Source organism: Zerene cesonia, chromosome 20 (assembly GCF_012273895.1).
Source record: "Zerene cesonia ecotype Mississippi chromosome 20, Zerene_cesonia_1.1, whole genome shotgun sequence".
Classification (NCBI taxonomy): Eukaryota; Metazoa; Arthropoda; class Insecta; order Lepidoptera; family Pieridae; genus Zerene; species Zerene cesonia.
This window is the reverse complement of record NC_052121.1, coordinates 8,743,507-8,759,411: the sequence shown is the minus strand read 5'-3', so window position 1 is coordinate 8,759,411 and position 15,905 is coordinate 8,743,507. Positions and strand designations below refer to the sequence as shown.

Genomic DNA, 15,905 nt, shown 5'->3' with positions numbered 1-15,905 from the left:
AAATTATGTAAGTATAGTTGATAGAAATGGAAACATAGTATCCACGTTTTGTGAAGAAACTCCCGCTGACTATACTAGCCCAGATAATTATGTAAAAGTTATATTTACTACTACTATGAATAATGGTGGGACTGGATGGGTGGCGGATTTCATAGGTATTGTATAATGCGCAGTTTAATGGGTTTGGTAGAAATTGTTTTCACTTTAATTTATATCTGATCATTTAATCCAAAGTACTGAAAAATGTTTAATCATCATCAGCGTCCCAGTTGTAGTATGATATGTTATGTTGTTTGTAAGATTATGTCCTCATTTAGAATAAGTTTATTTGCATGTCACTACACTAGTTTTTGACCTACTGACTCATCCACTCGGACAGAATCAATTCATACTTTGTATTATTATCGGTAACTATAAAATAATTTAAAGTATCGACAGGATTAAATAATACACTTACGTATAGTTTACAGCGTGTCATTAAAGCGTATTTTAAAGTTTTTTTTACTGTATGTATTTGTTAAAATCAAACTGTTTCAATTAGATCTAGCAACCATAAACACTGTTATGTTATCATCATAATTGTCAATTACTAAGTGATGCTGAATAAATTATCTAGATTATTATTTGTTTTATTATAATATGTCATCTACGTGTCAAATACATTTTCCTATACATTTCTTAAACACATTAAAGATATCAAATCTCATCATATGTTTCCTAATCATATTCAAGCAATTAAAAAGTTATAGTTATATCCACAATAGGAATCGGATTATGCCCGGCAGGTGCAAAATAATCCCTACTTAATATGTAAATTGGTAATTAATTTTCAATTTGTATTATGTAATTTTAATTTTAACTAATGCGTCACACCAAGTTTTTGTTTTGTTAATTCTTTAATATTATTTTTTTTTCTATCACACTTGACGTTAACGTGAATGTTGTAATTTCGTGTAATTGAAGGTGCAGTAATCTATGAATGTGGCAGGCTTTTCGAAAATGTAAACTGTGTCCTTTGTTGGAAATTCATTATTAATAAATAAATAAATCTAATATATAAAATTCTCGTGTCACAGTTTTCGTTGCCATACTCCTCCGAAACGGCTTGACCGATCTTGATGAAATTTTTTGTGCTTATCCGGTACCTATGAGAATCGGCCAACATCTATTTTTCATACCCCTAAATGATAAGAGTAAGGCAGAACAGCGTTTGCCGGGTGCAGCTAGTATAATATTATAAATGCGAAAGTAACTCTGTCTGTCTGTCTGTCTATTACGCTTTCACGCCTAAACCACTGAACTGTTTTTGATGAAAATTGGTATGATGATAGAACTGAACTTGGAAAAGGACATAGGATACTTTTTATTGCGAAAAAAAGTTAAGAAGGGGTTGAAATATTAAATCATGTAAGATTCTTTCACACCTAAACCACTTAAGCAATTTTGACAAATAGTCCAGACCTTGGGAAAACCTATAGGCTAATCCTTACCATGTCGCGCGATATAACCGAATTCCACGCAGGCGAAGCCGCGGGTGGAAAGCCAGTAGTTGATAAACATTTAAGCGTATAGGTAACTAATGTACGTAAATATTACTTTCCGTTCCCTGCTTCCCTCGCTGACCATAATCCGCAGGCTACTCCTGATGATACCTTGATTAATTACATACTGCTTGACCCGCGCGGCTTCGGCTGGCCAAAAAGATGCATATGAACGCACCCGACTCGCACTTACCTAGATAAAAATAAATACTAAGATATAAATAATGAGCCCTGTCTTCGACCGGCATTGTAATTAACTTTTCGATCATATGAAAGTAGTTTTTTTTTTTATGTTACAGTCGGCAATGGAGCTGGTGGGACGCCTGATGGTAAGCGCTACCACCGCCCATGAACATTTGTAGAGGCAAAAGGACCTTTGCAGACCTTACGCCTCTACAAATGGATTGCCGACTTTTTGGGAAGGGATTAAGAATGGATTGGCGATAGGAATAAAGGAAAGGACTGGGAAGGGTAAGGAAAAGGATATGGGCCTCCGGCTCCCCCACTCACCGAACGAAACACAGCAGAATGCTATTTCACGCCGGTCTTCTGTGGGGGTGTGGTACTTCCCTGGTGCGAGCTGACCCAATTCGTGCCGAAGCGTGCTCGACTACCACATACAAAAAGTTCTAATGAAAAAAACTATAATAGACGATATGGTGAAGCGGCCTTTTTTAAATTCTTCATGATGAGTGCTATAAACGTGCTTAATCTATCGGTCCTATCCTACTTATATTATAACTTATGAACCGATTGCAATGAAATTTTGTACGTAGATGGCTAGACAACTCGAATAACATAGGCAAGGTTTTTTTTTATCCCGATATTCCTACAGACTTGCGCGGGTGAAACCGCGGGGCGCAGCAATATATCTATCAATTATCTATAGCATATACAATGATGTCGCTCGTATAATCAGCTGATTTTAAGTGGCTTCAAGATAGTGATATTATTATAATCTGAAAATTTTTCAAACAGGATGAAATAAATAATTTTTTTACGAACATCCCTGGTACAACTGTCCTATTCTCAAGCCGCCAGCGGAATGAACAAACCCAAATGAATTGGTCACGAATTTTATGTATGCTATTTTTATAGGTATTTGTCTCTTTTTTTTTTATTTCATTTATTTGTTCTGAAAATTCCGTTTTGAACGACGCCTACTCTCTTACTTACATAGTTTTTCCTAAGCTTTGTCTGGCATAATCGCTCAATAGCGATAAGACCGCCATTTGTACCTCAACCTCCTGTGCTTTATGTGTACTAAATTGTTTTGTAATTTTTTTGTGCACAATAGAGAATTTTTATTATTATTATTTATTGCTACCTCGAGGACCATAACCCCAAAACAAATATAGGTTGATGATGAATACTGGGAATTAAATGAAAAACATCCTCTAAATAGGAGGAAATTTTCAAAGACATACATCCGATATTCCATGTCCATTATTTGTTAATTGAATTGAGCCCTGGATGGTTTTCAAAACCCTAAATAAAAATGGAGTCATTTTTTTTGAACTCTGAGCATATAACCTATCTGCAGAAGTATGTTTAATAATCGTAGATCAAAATAAAGCATCCTAATTAGTTGGGCTTTAAATAATATATGAAATAATACTACCGTCTTACTTTATATGAATTTTATTTGCAATAAAAACATTCTTATAACAAACCTTTGACGAACAATATTTCTTTTTTAATAACCGTTAACATTATATTTTCAATAATAGAATCTTGGATGCCAATATATCATGATATATATTAAAATTTTGTTGGATGCAGAAAATATACTATTAAAATTACAATATAGAATTGTGAGTATTCATTCGGTTAGCCTAACACACTTCGGAATAAGAGGCCGATTTAATTTCATCTACTGCAAATATATATAAAGGCTATTATTGACCAGACTATAGTCCGATTCATAACCATGTTTCCGCAAAACAATTTTCATCAAAAAACTAGCATTTCTTATATTTTCTCCACGTCGATTTCAGTATATGCTGAAAAAAGCGTGTTTGCTGATGGATAAAACTCCGTAATTTCTTGGAATGTTGGATAAAAGTATCGATAGTTTCGGAACACATAGAATAATACATATTTAATAAATAGAAATTTGGAAAATCCAAAAAACGTTATGTAGTACGACTCGTTTGTTCGACTAACGAAAAAATGAAATAGTTGCGGAACCGAGACAAAATGAATTTCAGAAATAGGTAGCCACGTTACAAAGAATTTGTAATAGGTACAACAATAATCAAGAATTAACATTCATCGTTTTGTAAAAGTATGCCATTATGTAATGTAGGTGATAAAACTTTCTCAATCACAACTCTTTCTGACAATAACTCTAATGACTAGTAATTAATACTAAAATGAACATTTATTTATAATAGTCTTTAATATATTTTCCGCATACTGATTCGGCTTAGACTTGAAATAGTATTGTGGAACTTTTTATAATACTCTCAATAATAGAAGGTCATCATGGCTCATCCAACCAGACCAGTTACGTCAATAGCCACCATAGCATGTGCAAACAACACTCCGTGTTACTGGACAGAATAATAACTTATAGTTTCAGGCCTTAAAATATTGTTTTAATGAAGGTGAACCGACAACAGACAGCATTTATAGGCACAGAAAGTAAGGGGACATAATAATGATATAAGAATAGTCTTATATAGATAAAACAGAATCCATCTGCAGATTGTTTTGTTTATAGCTCGTCATAGAATGTTTCCTGTAGATGGAATGCGGTTCCATCATATTTACCCTTGATGTTAACAGGAATCAAAAAGAAAAATCCTGATAGTCTATTTTGTGTAATATCTTTCTCAAGTAATTAATAAAGATACCAATAAAAGAATACATTGAAATAAAGTCATATGCAATATGTTTAATCGAGATTATATTATAAGGAAGTAATAATAAGCTGTAAATTGATAACGGATATGACATCCGTTATATCCGTTATCCGTCAATTAATATTATTCAAATTTATTTTGGATATATCTGGGTCCTCTGTAGTCTAGTAGTTATGGCTATCCATGCGGTAATGATACATTTATAACAATAACGCAATGATATATCGTACATAGAATTTTACATACGTATTACAGTAAAGTGTAATTAAATCACTAAAGTGATCGTATAAAGTGTTTGAAGTGAAAAACAATTTACGTCTAATGTGGACCTGCCACGTTTCCAAATAACTTTACACATTTTGCATTTGCAACAAGCATGTCTACGTCTTCTTTGTGCAGATAATAAATGCAATTAAGCTTTTCCCTATATCTAGATTAAAAATTTATTACAATTTTAACCTTTATGTAAAAGTAGATGAGATATATAACATGCACCCATCTTTGGTACGTATTACAATAGTTACTAAAAGCATACGCTTTGAAAGATATTTTTTTTTATACCTCTGGACTTGCCATTAAATATACAGAATTAATAGAAACAATGTTTCCTTTACATCTCGTTTATGAAGATTCTGAAGATAAGATATTGTGTTACGATTTAACAATGGCAGTGTATTGAGACATTTCACGTGTTTATTTTGAAAATCAAAATGAGCAATATCTTTTGTTCGTTTCAATCTATAAGCGGTAGTGTTAGAAAGCACGTTAGTGTAAACCTGGGAGATTCGTCTATTTCTAGGTTACCATGTTTTTCTTCTATCGGCGATTCAAGATATACTGCAGTTATTTTTTTTTAATTGTTTTCTTTCAAGCTAAAAATTATTTGAAAGACTTCATTTACATTTGGACTGTAAACGCTAGATACGTTTTAATTACTGATTTATTTATTTAATTTAATCGTTCTTTACATTAATTTGTTTGTATTAAAAGTAGCAGTGTTCATCACCGTTCGAGTTTTTTTTTATATTTTTTATCGGCCATTAAAAACAGGATTGACAAAATATTTAAAACACCATTGATTAAAATCTGACAGTTGGGCTCTGATAACATTGCGTCATTATAATGGATTAAAGCTTAGACGTATTGATTGATCTAGCTATAAATTAATTGCATCTATGAACATATTTTGGATTTGAGAAGATTCGTATGGAATCTATAATAATTAGATAATTTTATGCTCAATCTTTCACAGTACTATTTATATATATTTAGGTTAAACTGTTAAAAAGTTCATTTGTTGTCATACACCAGGTTTTTTTTAACGAACAATTCTAAATTTCGAAAGGTATAAAAAATTTCCTTTCTTGTCGTCTTCTTTGTTTCAAAAACTGAGTTCACAACAAACATGCATATTAAAAATTGTCAAACTGTGTGAAAAGGTGTTGTTTCACATTTCTATTAATTTGCACCATTCTTCTAAGTCTGAAACCGCTTCGGAATATATCACAAAACCGACATCCTTCTATCATATTTTCCCAAATTCGAGAAAGATGTCGTTAGAAAAATGGCATTGATTAGTTGTATAGCGATAGTACAAGTATGAACAAATTGCTGATGTAACAGTCAAATAGCGGAATTCTGAACTAGCATCGTTCTAGTATTTTCTAGAACATCTAACGCAGAGTCATTGCTATAACAAATTCCTTCCAAACTGCATTTATCCACATAAATATCGAATATCAACCGAATTGATAATGACACGTCGGGACAACGGAATTTTCAACGACTGCCATTCTAGAATATTCTAGAACATCGAACGCGACAACGCTATATCTGACCTGCTTCGCACGTAATCGCTTCATCAACATTTCATCGATTACGTATCGAGAATTCACATAACAATCGAGTACGCAACGGAGAGTGAAAATCGAGACGAGATTGCGGAAAACAACCAAATCCGCATCGTATCGTATCGAACCTGATACACGACGTATTGTGCCGCAATGGTCTTCAATCTAGTTCATCCATATCGAGCACGTGGAAGGGAGCGGGCGGCGAGGGGCTCGGCGTGGGGGGGGCGAGGAGCACGGCGGGCGCGGCCGGCGGGGCCCGCGCGCGCCGCCGCTAGTCGTCCGCCAGCTCCCACAGCATGAGCGCGGCGTCCGAGCCCCCGGAGGAGACCACGCAGCGGTCGTTGAAGAGGAACCGCGCGGCGAACACCGCCCCGGAATATACTTTTACCTCGTTGTACTCCGCCTTCGGACTGGCGCACGGGTATCTGGTGTGAAATTAATAAATAGATTCTTCCTCCCTTTGTTTACTGTTCTTTGGAAACACACTCGCACTAACATATCTATACTAATGTTATATAGCTGAAGAGTTTATTTGTTTGAACGAACTTATCTCATGAAATACTGGTCCGATTTGAAAAATTCTTCTAGATAGCCCATTTATTGAGGAAGGCTATAGGCTTCATATGTACCACGGGCGAAGCCGGGGCGGACCACTAGTAATTTTTATTTTGACTCTGAATAGAACTGTATGATCATCGAAACCATTCTTGCTTTACCTCTCAAGCTTTGATTTCACGATACATTATTTCTTTATAATATGAAATGATGCAAATCGGTTTAGCAGTTAAGACGCAATATACTTACAAATAAATAACATTATGTAACAAAATATGCACCTGAATAATCGAAGATATCCATCGGAGTCTCCGCTTATGAGAAGATCATGTGCTGCGGAACGACTTGAGGTAGTTATTAACGAAGTCATTGGATAGAATCGGTTGTTCCACATTCCTGTAAGAGAATTTATCGATGAAGAGAAGATCGATGTATCGATTGATGTACTCCATAATTTTATTTCTATGTAATTGCCTAAATTTTCGACTGGGAAAGTAATTGGCCATGTACATTAGAGGCTTCTGCCTATCGCAGCCATCAGTCCTCTCAATTTTTGTTTTATTGTGTTTTTTTGTGACCCAACTAGAGTTAAAGTATAAGCGATAAGGCTGCCTTCTGCACTGTATCTTTCTATTTGTCTAAGCATAAGGTTGGTTTTTGTTTTTGTATTTTGTTGGCAGCACAATAAAGTGTTTTAATAAATTAATAAATAAAGTTTTGAGGAAAATAGATGAATATTATTTCACCGAATCGAAAAAAAACAAGAAAAAACTAGTAGTCTTGTCAGGAAAAGACAAATATCAGCATACAATAAAAACAATACGATAAACGGTGATTTTTTTCTCAAACCAAAATCTTTTTTAAGAAGTTAGTTAACTTATAGGGAGATATCTTTGAATTTAAATTATTCGAAGAGTAAGTTACCTGATACAAGGAAGCCAATGGTCGAATTATAAGTAGACCACTTGACATCTTTCATTGCCATGGGACTTTTTTCTGGTGACAAAGCTTTTATATCCCCTAAAATATTTTAAGAAATTGTTAATACATTAGTGGTAGCACAGATAACATAATACTATGGTAGTAGGTACTCGCTATGTCATATTGTATTTAATATTCAATGTAACACAAGTAACATAAATATGACTTTTCTTTTCTATTAACTATAACAATTATAATAAAAAATAAGTCCGTTTCAAACTAATTAAGTCAAGAGATCATAAATAAAAATCATATAATATCTTCTTGAAAATAGTTTTTCATCAATGTTTGTCCAATTAGCCAAAATCGACACAAGTTCAATTATTTTTTTTATTATTCGCAAATGTGGGTACTTACAAAATGCTAGGTCATAGTCGGCAGTAACCGTTTGCAAGTAGTTGCCATCTAGACTCCAATCGAGTTGCACGAGCGGCTGAGCGCCGCGTATTTTATTCCATTTTTTGTATGAAAAACCGTCTCGGGACACGCGAAACAGGTAGATACTGCCGTTTTGTGAACCTATCGCTAGTACATCGCCGGCTAGAATGAATAAAATAATTATTTTAAACAATTAAAAAAAAAAATCATTACCTTCAAATACGTCGTTCCCGACGCTATGTCTGCGCAGGCGTTATACCCACCGGTGTTATACTGCAAGCAGCTAAGCGGCGAGCCGCACACGCGCACGGTGCACACGGGCGCGCCCGCGTCCGCGTTGTGCACGACCAGGTGCCCCTCCGCGCTGCCCGCCGCCAGCGCGCCGCCGCCCGGGTGCCAGCTCAGCGACACGCATTCGTAGCCCACCTGCACATACGAGTATCGCCTGTTAGCGGCCCGGCTTTGCGCCTATTATATGACGATTCAAAAGTGCTTCTATAGGAAATCTAATTGAATAAATAAATGTTTGAGCTTGATTTTGAGCTACGTATTACGAATACAGTATAAAATACTGAGGCATCAGGTTCTTTTAATGTCATAATCAGCAATGGAGCTGGTGGTTCGCCTGATCGTAAGCGCTTCTGCCGCCCATGAACATTTGGAGAGTGTAAGGTGTATTGCAGACCTTACGCCTCTTCAAATGGATTGCCGACTTCAAATTGGAAAGGGATTAGGAGAGGATTGACGAGAGGAATAAAGGAAAAAGATATGGGCCTGCGGCTCCCCCAGTAGCAGTATGCTACAGGTACATATACAACGTTGAAAAAATATTTTATTGCGATCCTTATTGTCCTGACATAAGCGCTCACAAACAAACAAACAGAAATACACATCATATTAGCGTAATATTCCATTAATTACCTGTGTAGCAAAAATAAGCTTATGTCCCTTCCACAGCGCGATGTTCTTGTCGTGGCCGGCAGTCGCAAACATTTCATCATCCGGATGAACCGCTACGCCCATTAGTGATTTGTAATGACCGAATACCACCTAAAACATTTCACATTATTTGCGGTGATATGTACGTCTTGTACTGTTTGGAGTGCAATGTATCCTACTAATATTATAAATACGAAAGTTTGTAAGGATGTTTGTGTGTTTGTTACTCTTTCATGCAAAACTACTGTACCGATTGCAATGAAATTTGGTACGTAGACATCTGGACAACTGGAATAACATATAGGCAAGGCTTTTAATCCCGATATTTCTACGGGATACGGACTTACGCTGGTAAAACCGCGGGGCGCAGCTAGTAAATGATAATGTCAATCAAAAGTAAAACGCAATTCCTGCAGTCAAATTAACATAATTTTCATAATGCTCGATTAAAAAAAAAATAAATCATTATTATTTCGTTCATTGCAATTAATTGAAAATTCAATTTATTGTGATTAAAATTTAACGCACGCGTAGCTTACTTGGTTAAACCGTCTTTGCAAAGATCCCTCCATGATATTGTTCCTCGTGGTCCCTACGTAGAGGTTACCGTCATTTCTGCCCGGCCGCTGGGGGTAGATGGTACGAACACCTCCCGCTGAGTCAGGTAGCTAGAAAACCGACATTAGAATACTTTAAAAACAGCATTAGTACTTATAAAAACAGCCAATAAACATGTACAACATAAAATCATAAATTTATGTAATAATTTCCTCAAAGAAAACTTCTTATAGAAAAGTTATTTTGTCACAAATTATTTATTTGTGTTGTGAAGCAATGCTATAATAAGCTACATACCTTTGTCTCTGTTATTCTCTTATAGTTTTGCAATGAATCCCACGCTGCGATCTTTCGGTCTCTTTCTCCACCGGATATCAAAGTACCTTCAGATAGCATTACCAATGAACTGATTCCTTTTATGTGAGCCTAAAATATAAACAATCAATAGTTATTTAATCAAAATGACGTTAGTAAAGGCAAGATTAACAAGTAATTACGTAGTATTTTACGCGAGTATTATACATTCGCACAATTAAAGACTTTTTAACGGATTTTAAACGGGATTTATTCATTGACCGGGTCAGTCTCCCCGTGACCACGCTCGCTGTAAAGTGTTCGAAATGTCGAGTTAATAATATAATGAATAAATCGCGTTTACAATCCGCTAAAAAATCTCTAATTTCTTTAAGTATAATATTACCTTTTAATATTACTTTGTGTCTTTTATTTTATAATTAATATGTTCTATCATTGATAAGTAAATTTATTCACCTCAAATTCCATGCGAACGAAGTAAGCTCCGTCGCTGTCTACGCTGTAAATAGTTATGAAGCCGTCGCTGTCAGCTGTGACCACGTCGCCATCTTGTTCGAATTGAAGTGCGGTCACGTGCGTCCGAGACGGCTAACGGTGTTCAATTAAACGTTTGTAAATAAACACTCAAAAAGAATAATTGATAAGGAAAATGCAACTTACACTAATTATATACCTATCTATGTGCTTAATTTAGATACAATATAGATAATAGTGCTATTGATACTGGAGGTTCTAATAAAAATATGGACATTACTGTCAGATTATGTCCATGAAGAAAATTTGCGAAAGTTTGCGTTTGTTTTATAGTCAAGATTAGGACCGACACGCGTAAACATACCGTGGCTAGTAGGCTCTATAATTTTCCCACATTGGAATAGGTACTGGTAGGTTAGTCACAGAAAACCCCTAGGTTCCTGCGCCATGAAAGGCTTATGTTGTATTTAGATTTATATAATTGGGAAACAATCTGTTCTAATAAAATTGGCAGTCATTACTACATATTTATTTATGTGTTAACGTTTATGTATATATATGCTCACAGGTTTTATAATATCAGTCCGTTCAAAGAATCCATCCTTGCGCCGATTCCAGAAGGCGAGGTGTCCTTTACCGTGGGTGATCAGTAAGTTATCATCAAGAGGATGGAACGCAGCTCCCGTCAGCTCTTCTTGAAGTGTCTGCAAATTCACTTTACTTTAATTTTATGCCATAATAGCTGATAAAAATTAAAGTTTATATACTCAATTTTAATATATTTTCACGTATTCATGCTTATAGATATTCATTTCACTAAACTTTTTTTATTCCATTACTATTTCAACTTTTTTTTCGAATGTTTCCAATAAATTCAATACAGAAAGAGGTCAGTCGTCGAGTCGTCGCGTGACAAATCTTTCTCTTTGTTTCATTATCAAATTGCCATTTTTATTGTTTGAAATATGTTAAGATACTTGTGCAGTACTGTCGCATTTGTTGTTTATACTTATCGTATCATAATAAGTTTTATCAATACTGGATTAGCATGCTAAGGATTGTGTAACATGTATACAATGGCAATTCCAAAAGTACATTAATACATATATATTCCATGCAATAATGTTCCAATTCCCTTATTAATTTTACTAGCGGTTCTCGTCTCGCGTGCATATCCAACGGTAAAATAATTTTTGAATGGACAATACACAAACAAACAACCTATGCAACTTTATATTATTATTATAAATGTCTATTGATATTGAGGTACAGATGTTGAAGTATCAAATATTATACAAATGTGAAAGTTTATTTTATTACATATTTGTCCGCCACTCTGAAACTACTGAACGGATTTTGATGAAATTTGGTATAAAGACAGGGTATGAGCTGGCTAGGTTGATAGGATAGTTTTATCCCGATTTAATGTTCCCTTAGGATAAAATAGGAATATTTGATCTGGAGCCGCGACGGGCGGTATGTAGCTTTCATAATTTGGTCTAAATAGTTTAATAGTATTTATATCTTAAGTAATTTCTACCTAGACATTTCCTATTAAACTGAACACAAAACTGTAATATAATATCTCGTCTGTAGGTTCATGACACATCACGTGATCAAACGAAAGTGCATAGCATGGCGACAATCGTACACTCAATCTAAGTTTATAGTGAACCTTGAGACTTACAAGGTTTTTGATCACGTCACTACGTGTATTATGCATTTGGGAATAAATCATAGAGTTTTAATAGAAATTTCGGGGTGTTGTGGTGCTTTTACAAAGTCATGTTCACTTTACGCCTCGTCGGTTGAAACATTCGACCAAACGTTCGCTACATTCGTATACGAGTATCGTCGCCAGTTAGTGGGTATCACGCACGTATTCACGAACAAAACGCGTGTCCCAATGTGACAAGCGAGTGCAGTTAACATATGAGTGTTCGTTATTCGCTTCGCCATTCGCACAAATGTGTAAATACACCATTAGATTATTGAATTTATCGCCTATTGAATTTGTTTATTGTTTGGTTATTGTAACCTTTTCTATTGAACAGGACGCAATGTTGTGATTTCATAATATCATAAAAAATAGGCTCATATTATCATAATGGTATATTGGATATCATTTTAATGGGCATATGTCGCTTATCATTTGGTTGCGAATGTATCTGCAAGTGAAATGATAAAATTTCCAACATTGTATTTGAGATAATACATCTCTGCAGCTCAGATTATTGAGTTATAATTATGACGTGCTATGTGTAAAAATTTTTCCTGGATGTTTTGTGAGTGTTTATTGAAGCGCTTCCTTTGTGTGTTCGATTAAATGAATATATTATATACTTGTATATAAAGCATTGAACTTTGTTGTAATGTTTGATGTGCAATTTGGGCACGATTATTTGTACATTGGATTTAATATGTCTTTTATTGTGAACACTTACAGCAACCTTTCCAAGCAGGTGCCCCCACTGCCACTGCCATACAGACAGAATGCTCTCCCTCCCACTGTCTACCGCCATAACGTAACTGCCTCCGTTCTGAAAGGAAAGCAATTGTATACATTTGAAGGGTAAAACACAATAAATCAAAGTTCCCACATAATTACGAAAGACATAAAAGTAAATCTCTTTTATGATATATTATGTACAGTTAAAAAGATGGGTTACATCACTTATTATTGGAGAACATCTGAATGGTTTAATGTTTTTTGTTCGACTCCTTCAGACTAGATTTTGATGCACTTTTTTTTAATACAGATTTAATTTAAAAAAATGTACACATTTCATTAATCAGTTACTAATACAACCTCTATATATATAAAATTCTCGTGTCACAATTTTAATTACCATACTTCTCCGAAACCGCTGGACCAAAACTCATGAAATTTTGTGTGAATATCGGCTAGGTCTGAAAATCGGCCAACATTTATTTTTTAAACCCTTAAATGATAACAGTAAGGCAGCACAGCGTTTGCCGGGTCACCTGGTAATTTCTTGAATTTACCTTATTATCCTGATAAGGTCGCCAGGATCAAATAATTTCCTTACGATTAAGTACTCTATTTAAAAGCAAGTGAGACAACTTATTTATCATTAAAGCGTGTTTTTTAGCTTCTTTTTAACTATAATTATTGGTTTATTAGATTTAGAACCGCTAGATATCGATGTTAACTGTTCACAAATGAATTGAGAAAAAATATAAATAAGTTGAAATTTGTTATTTTATATTCTTCATAGTCCCTCTGAATAGACGGCTTAAAAAATGCCAGCAGTCCTATTTCATTAGTAACACGGAACGACTTACGAGCTGTGAAAACGCGACAGCAGCGACCCCAGCCTCGAACTCGGCCATGCCGAACACGTGCAGCGTCTGCAGCGTGTCCGTGCTCCAGATGCGCACGTGCGCCTGCGCGCGCCGTCCGCGCCCCGCGCGCTGCCCGCTCGCGACGAGCTCGCGCGACGGGTGCAGTTCCATACTGAGCGTGGAATTTTTTTTTATTTTATTTATTTACTAGCGGTCCGCCCCGTCATCGCCCAAGGTACAGATATAGCCTAAAGCCTTCCTCAATAAATGGGCTATCTAAAACTGAAACTATTTTTCAAAACGGACCAGTAGTTCCTGAGACTAGCGTGTTCAATCAAACAAACAAACTCTTTAGTTTTATAATATTCGATAGATTCGTAGATGTAGAATTTATGGGCTAAGTTACAATAATAAAAATGGTATCACGAAAGAAGTTCTTGCAACCACACTGTTCAATGCGAAATAGAGACGAAACGAAATTAATGGGTTTGCTTTCTGTGAGAGAGAGAGAGACAAAGAAACACGCGAACGCTGCACGGCTTACAACTATAACAAAAAGTGTCGTTATAACTTTTGGCCTTAATTTTTTCCGTCAAATCCCCTTTCGGAACGCGCGATAAGGAACTTAGTTCCTAAAATGGGCAAGTGACACCCGTTTTAGGCTAAGCTCAAGAGAACTTGCTTGAGTAGACAGGCACCAGATTCTCCCTAAGTGGTTAATACAATCGAAAGACTAGAAAAGAGTCATCAGTGCTACTTACAGACTGTTCTAATAAGAATAAAGAAAAGGTATAAAAAATGTTAGTATATTATAAGGAGAGAATTTGAGATTGCGGTAATTAGGAGGCGTATGTTATATATTATTATATATCATTGATCTTATACCGATATAAATTATGTTTTATTATGTATCACTGATCAATTTTCTTTAATGGACAAGTAGGATACAGACTTCTGTGTCCTGCCAGACTAAGGCATTTTTTATGCATCCCCACCGGGCATCGAACCCAGGATCCATCGGTTCTACGCTCACACTTCGCTCGTTAACCACATACAATATATAAAATATATAAAACAGTGGGTTAACCATTGACATAAATGATAAACAAACAAACTAGATAGGAGAAGAGTATTTTCATCTTACATTACTACTGGAAGAAGCGATCCTATTTATTATTTACAAGCTTTTGCCTGCGGCTTCGCACGCGTTAAATTCGGAGTAGATTAATACATGTTATTATACATATAAACCTTCCTCACTATCTATTAAAAAACCCCATCAAAATCATAAATTTTTGCATACATAGGGACATAGGTACAGAGAGAGCGACTTTGTTCTATACTATGTAGTGATATATATTAAAGCGAGTGGAAGGTGAACAGGAATAAGGAGTAAAAAGAACAGGATAACAGTCCAAATCTTACCACAGTATATCTTCAGTGTGTCCAATGTAGTGCCGCTGTGAGTCCTCATCACGGTCGTACATGACGGCTACCGCGGCCACATAGTACAGCAGCTCACCAGTGGGAAGCACCCACAAGTTCTTTCGGGAGTCCGCCCCTCGGTATCCGTACCTAAATGTAATATAATTTAGTTAAATAATCGGACATTTCCTTGACGTCGCGCGAACTCGCTAACACGTGATGTTTAAATATTGTCGTGTGATTTTCTTAACTTTTAATTTATTATGTAGAAATCAAAAGATCATGTGTTTGATATCAATTTGATCGTTACAAGAAGGTACTGCGGTACACAACTGCCTAATTTATTTAGTCGGTTGGTAGCAAATCACAGCCAGTCACAAAGACTATTAACAAAGTGAGGGTAGTTGGGCCGAACGTTGAATAATCATCGATTTAACACCAAGGCACAGGCTGATTCGACATTTTATAGAATTTGATAGTTAAATGAGTTTCGAAAAGTTATAAAAAACGACATCTGTATCTTAAATGACAATTATTCATTCATCGGAATATTAAGACTCAATTAATATCCGACAATATTATAATGTAATAGATCGTAACTATTAGTCACGTATCAGATGTCACAACATGTCCGTTTAATATAGAAATTTTACCTTTTATTAAAATTTGTATTATGTTTCCTAAGACGTCCGAAGTCCTTTATGAGAGAGTAC

At 35.4% G+C, this 15,905-nt stretch overlaps 2 protein-coding genes across 3 annotated transcripts in view; one reads left to right on the top strand and one right to left on the bottom strand.

The window, feature by feature from the left end:
* Window positions 1-796, top strand: part of LOC119834875 (cubilin homolog) — a 4,524-nt gene extending 3,728 nt beyond the window's left edge. Inside the window, exon 3 of the mRNA XM_038359392.1 lies at window positions 786-796. Within this exon, the coding sequence (XP_038215320.1) occupies window positions 786-796 (11 nt within the window). The remainder of the gene's footprint in view (window positions 1-785) is intronic.
* A 2,935-nt stretch (window positions 797-3,731) lies between these two features.
* Window positions 3,732-15,905, bottom strand: part of LOC119835307 (echinoderm microtubule-associated protein-like CG42247) — a 28,327-nt gene continuing 16,153 nt past the window's right edge. For both annotated transcript variants that reach the window (XM_038360056.1, XM_038360057.1), the window contains exons 7-19: window positions 15,193-15,342; window positions 13,768-13,939; window positions 12,906-13,001; window positions 11,028-11,165; window positions 10,444-10,575; window positions 9,970-10,098; window positions 9,654-9,782; window positions 9,097-9,225; window positions 8,439-8,601; window positions 8,155-8,337; window positions 7,741-7,836; window positions 7,098-7,212; window positions 3,732-6,686 (exon numbers count right to left, since the gene is read on the bottom strand). In XM_038360056.1, coding sequence (XP_038215984.1) covers window positions 6,533-6,686; window positions 7,098-7,212; window positions 7,741-7,836; window positions 8,155-8,337; window positions 8,439-8,601; window positions 9,097-9,225; window positions 9,654-9,782; window positions 9,970-10,098; window positions 10,444-10,575; window positions 11,028-11,165; window positions 12,906-13,001; window positions 13,768-13,939; window positions 15,193-15,342 — 1,786 coding nt within the window. In that variant the 3' untranslated portion in view covers window positions 3,732-6,532. The remainder of the gene's footprint in view (window positions 6,687-7,097; window positions 7,213-7,740; window positions 7,837-8,154; window positions 8,338-8,438; window positions 8,602-9,096; window positions 9,226-9,653; window positions 9,783-9,969; window positions 10,099-10,443; window positions 10,576-11,027; window positions 11,166-12,905; window positions 13,002-13,767; window positions 13,940-15,192; window positions 15,343-15,905) is intronic.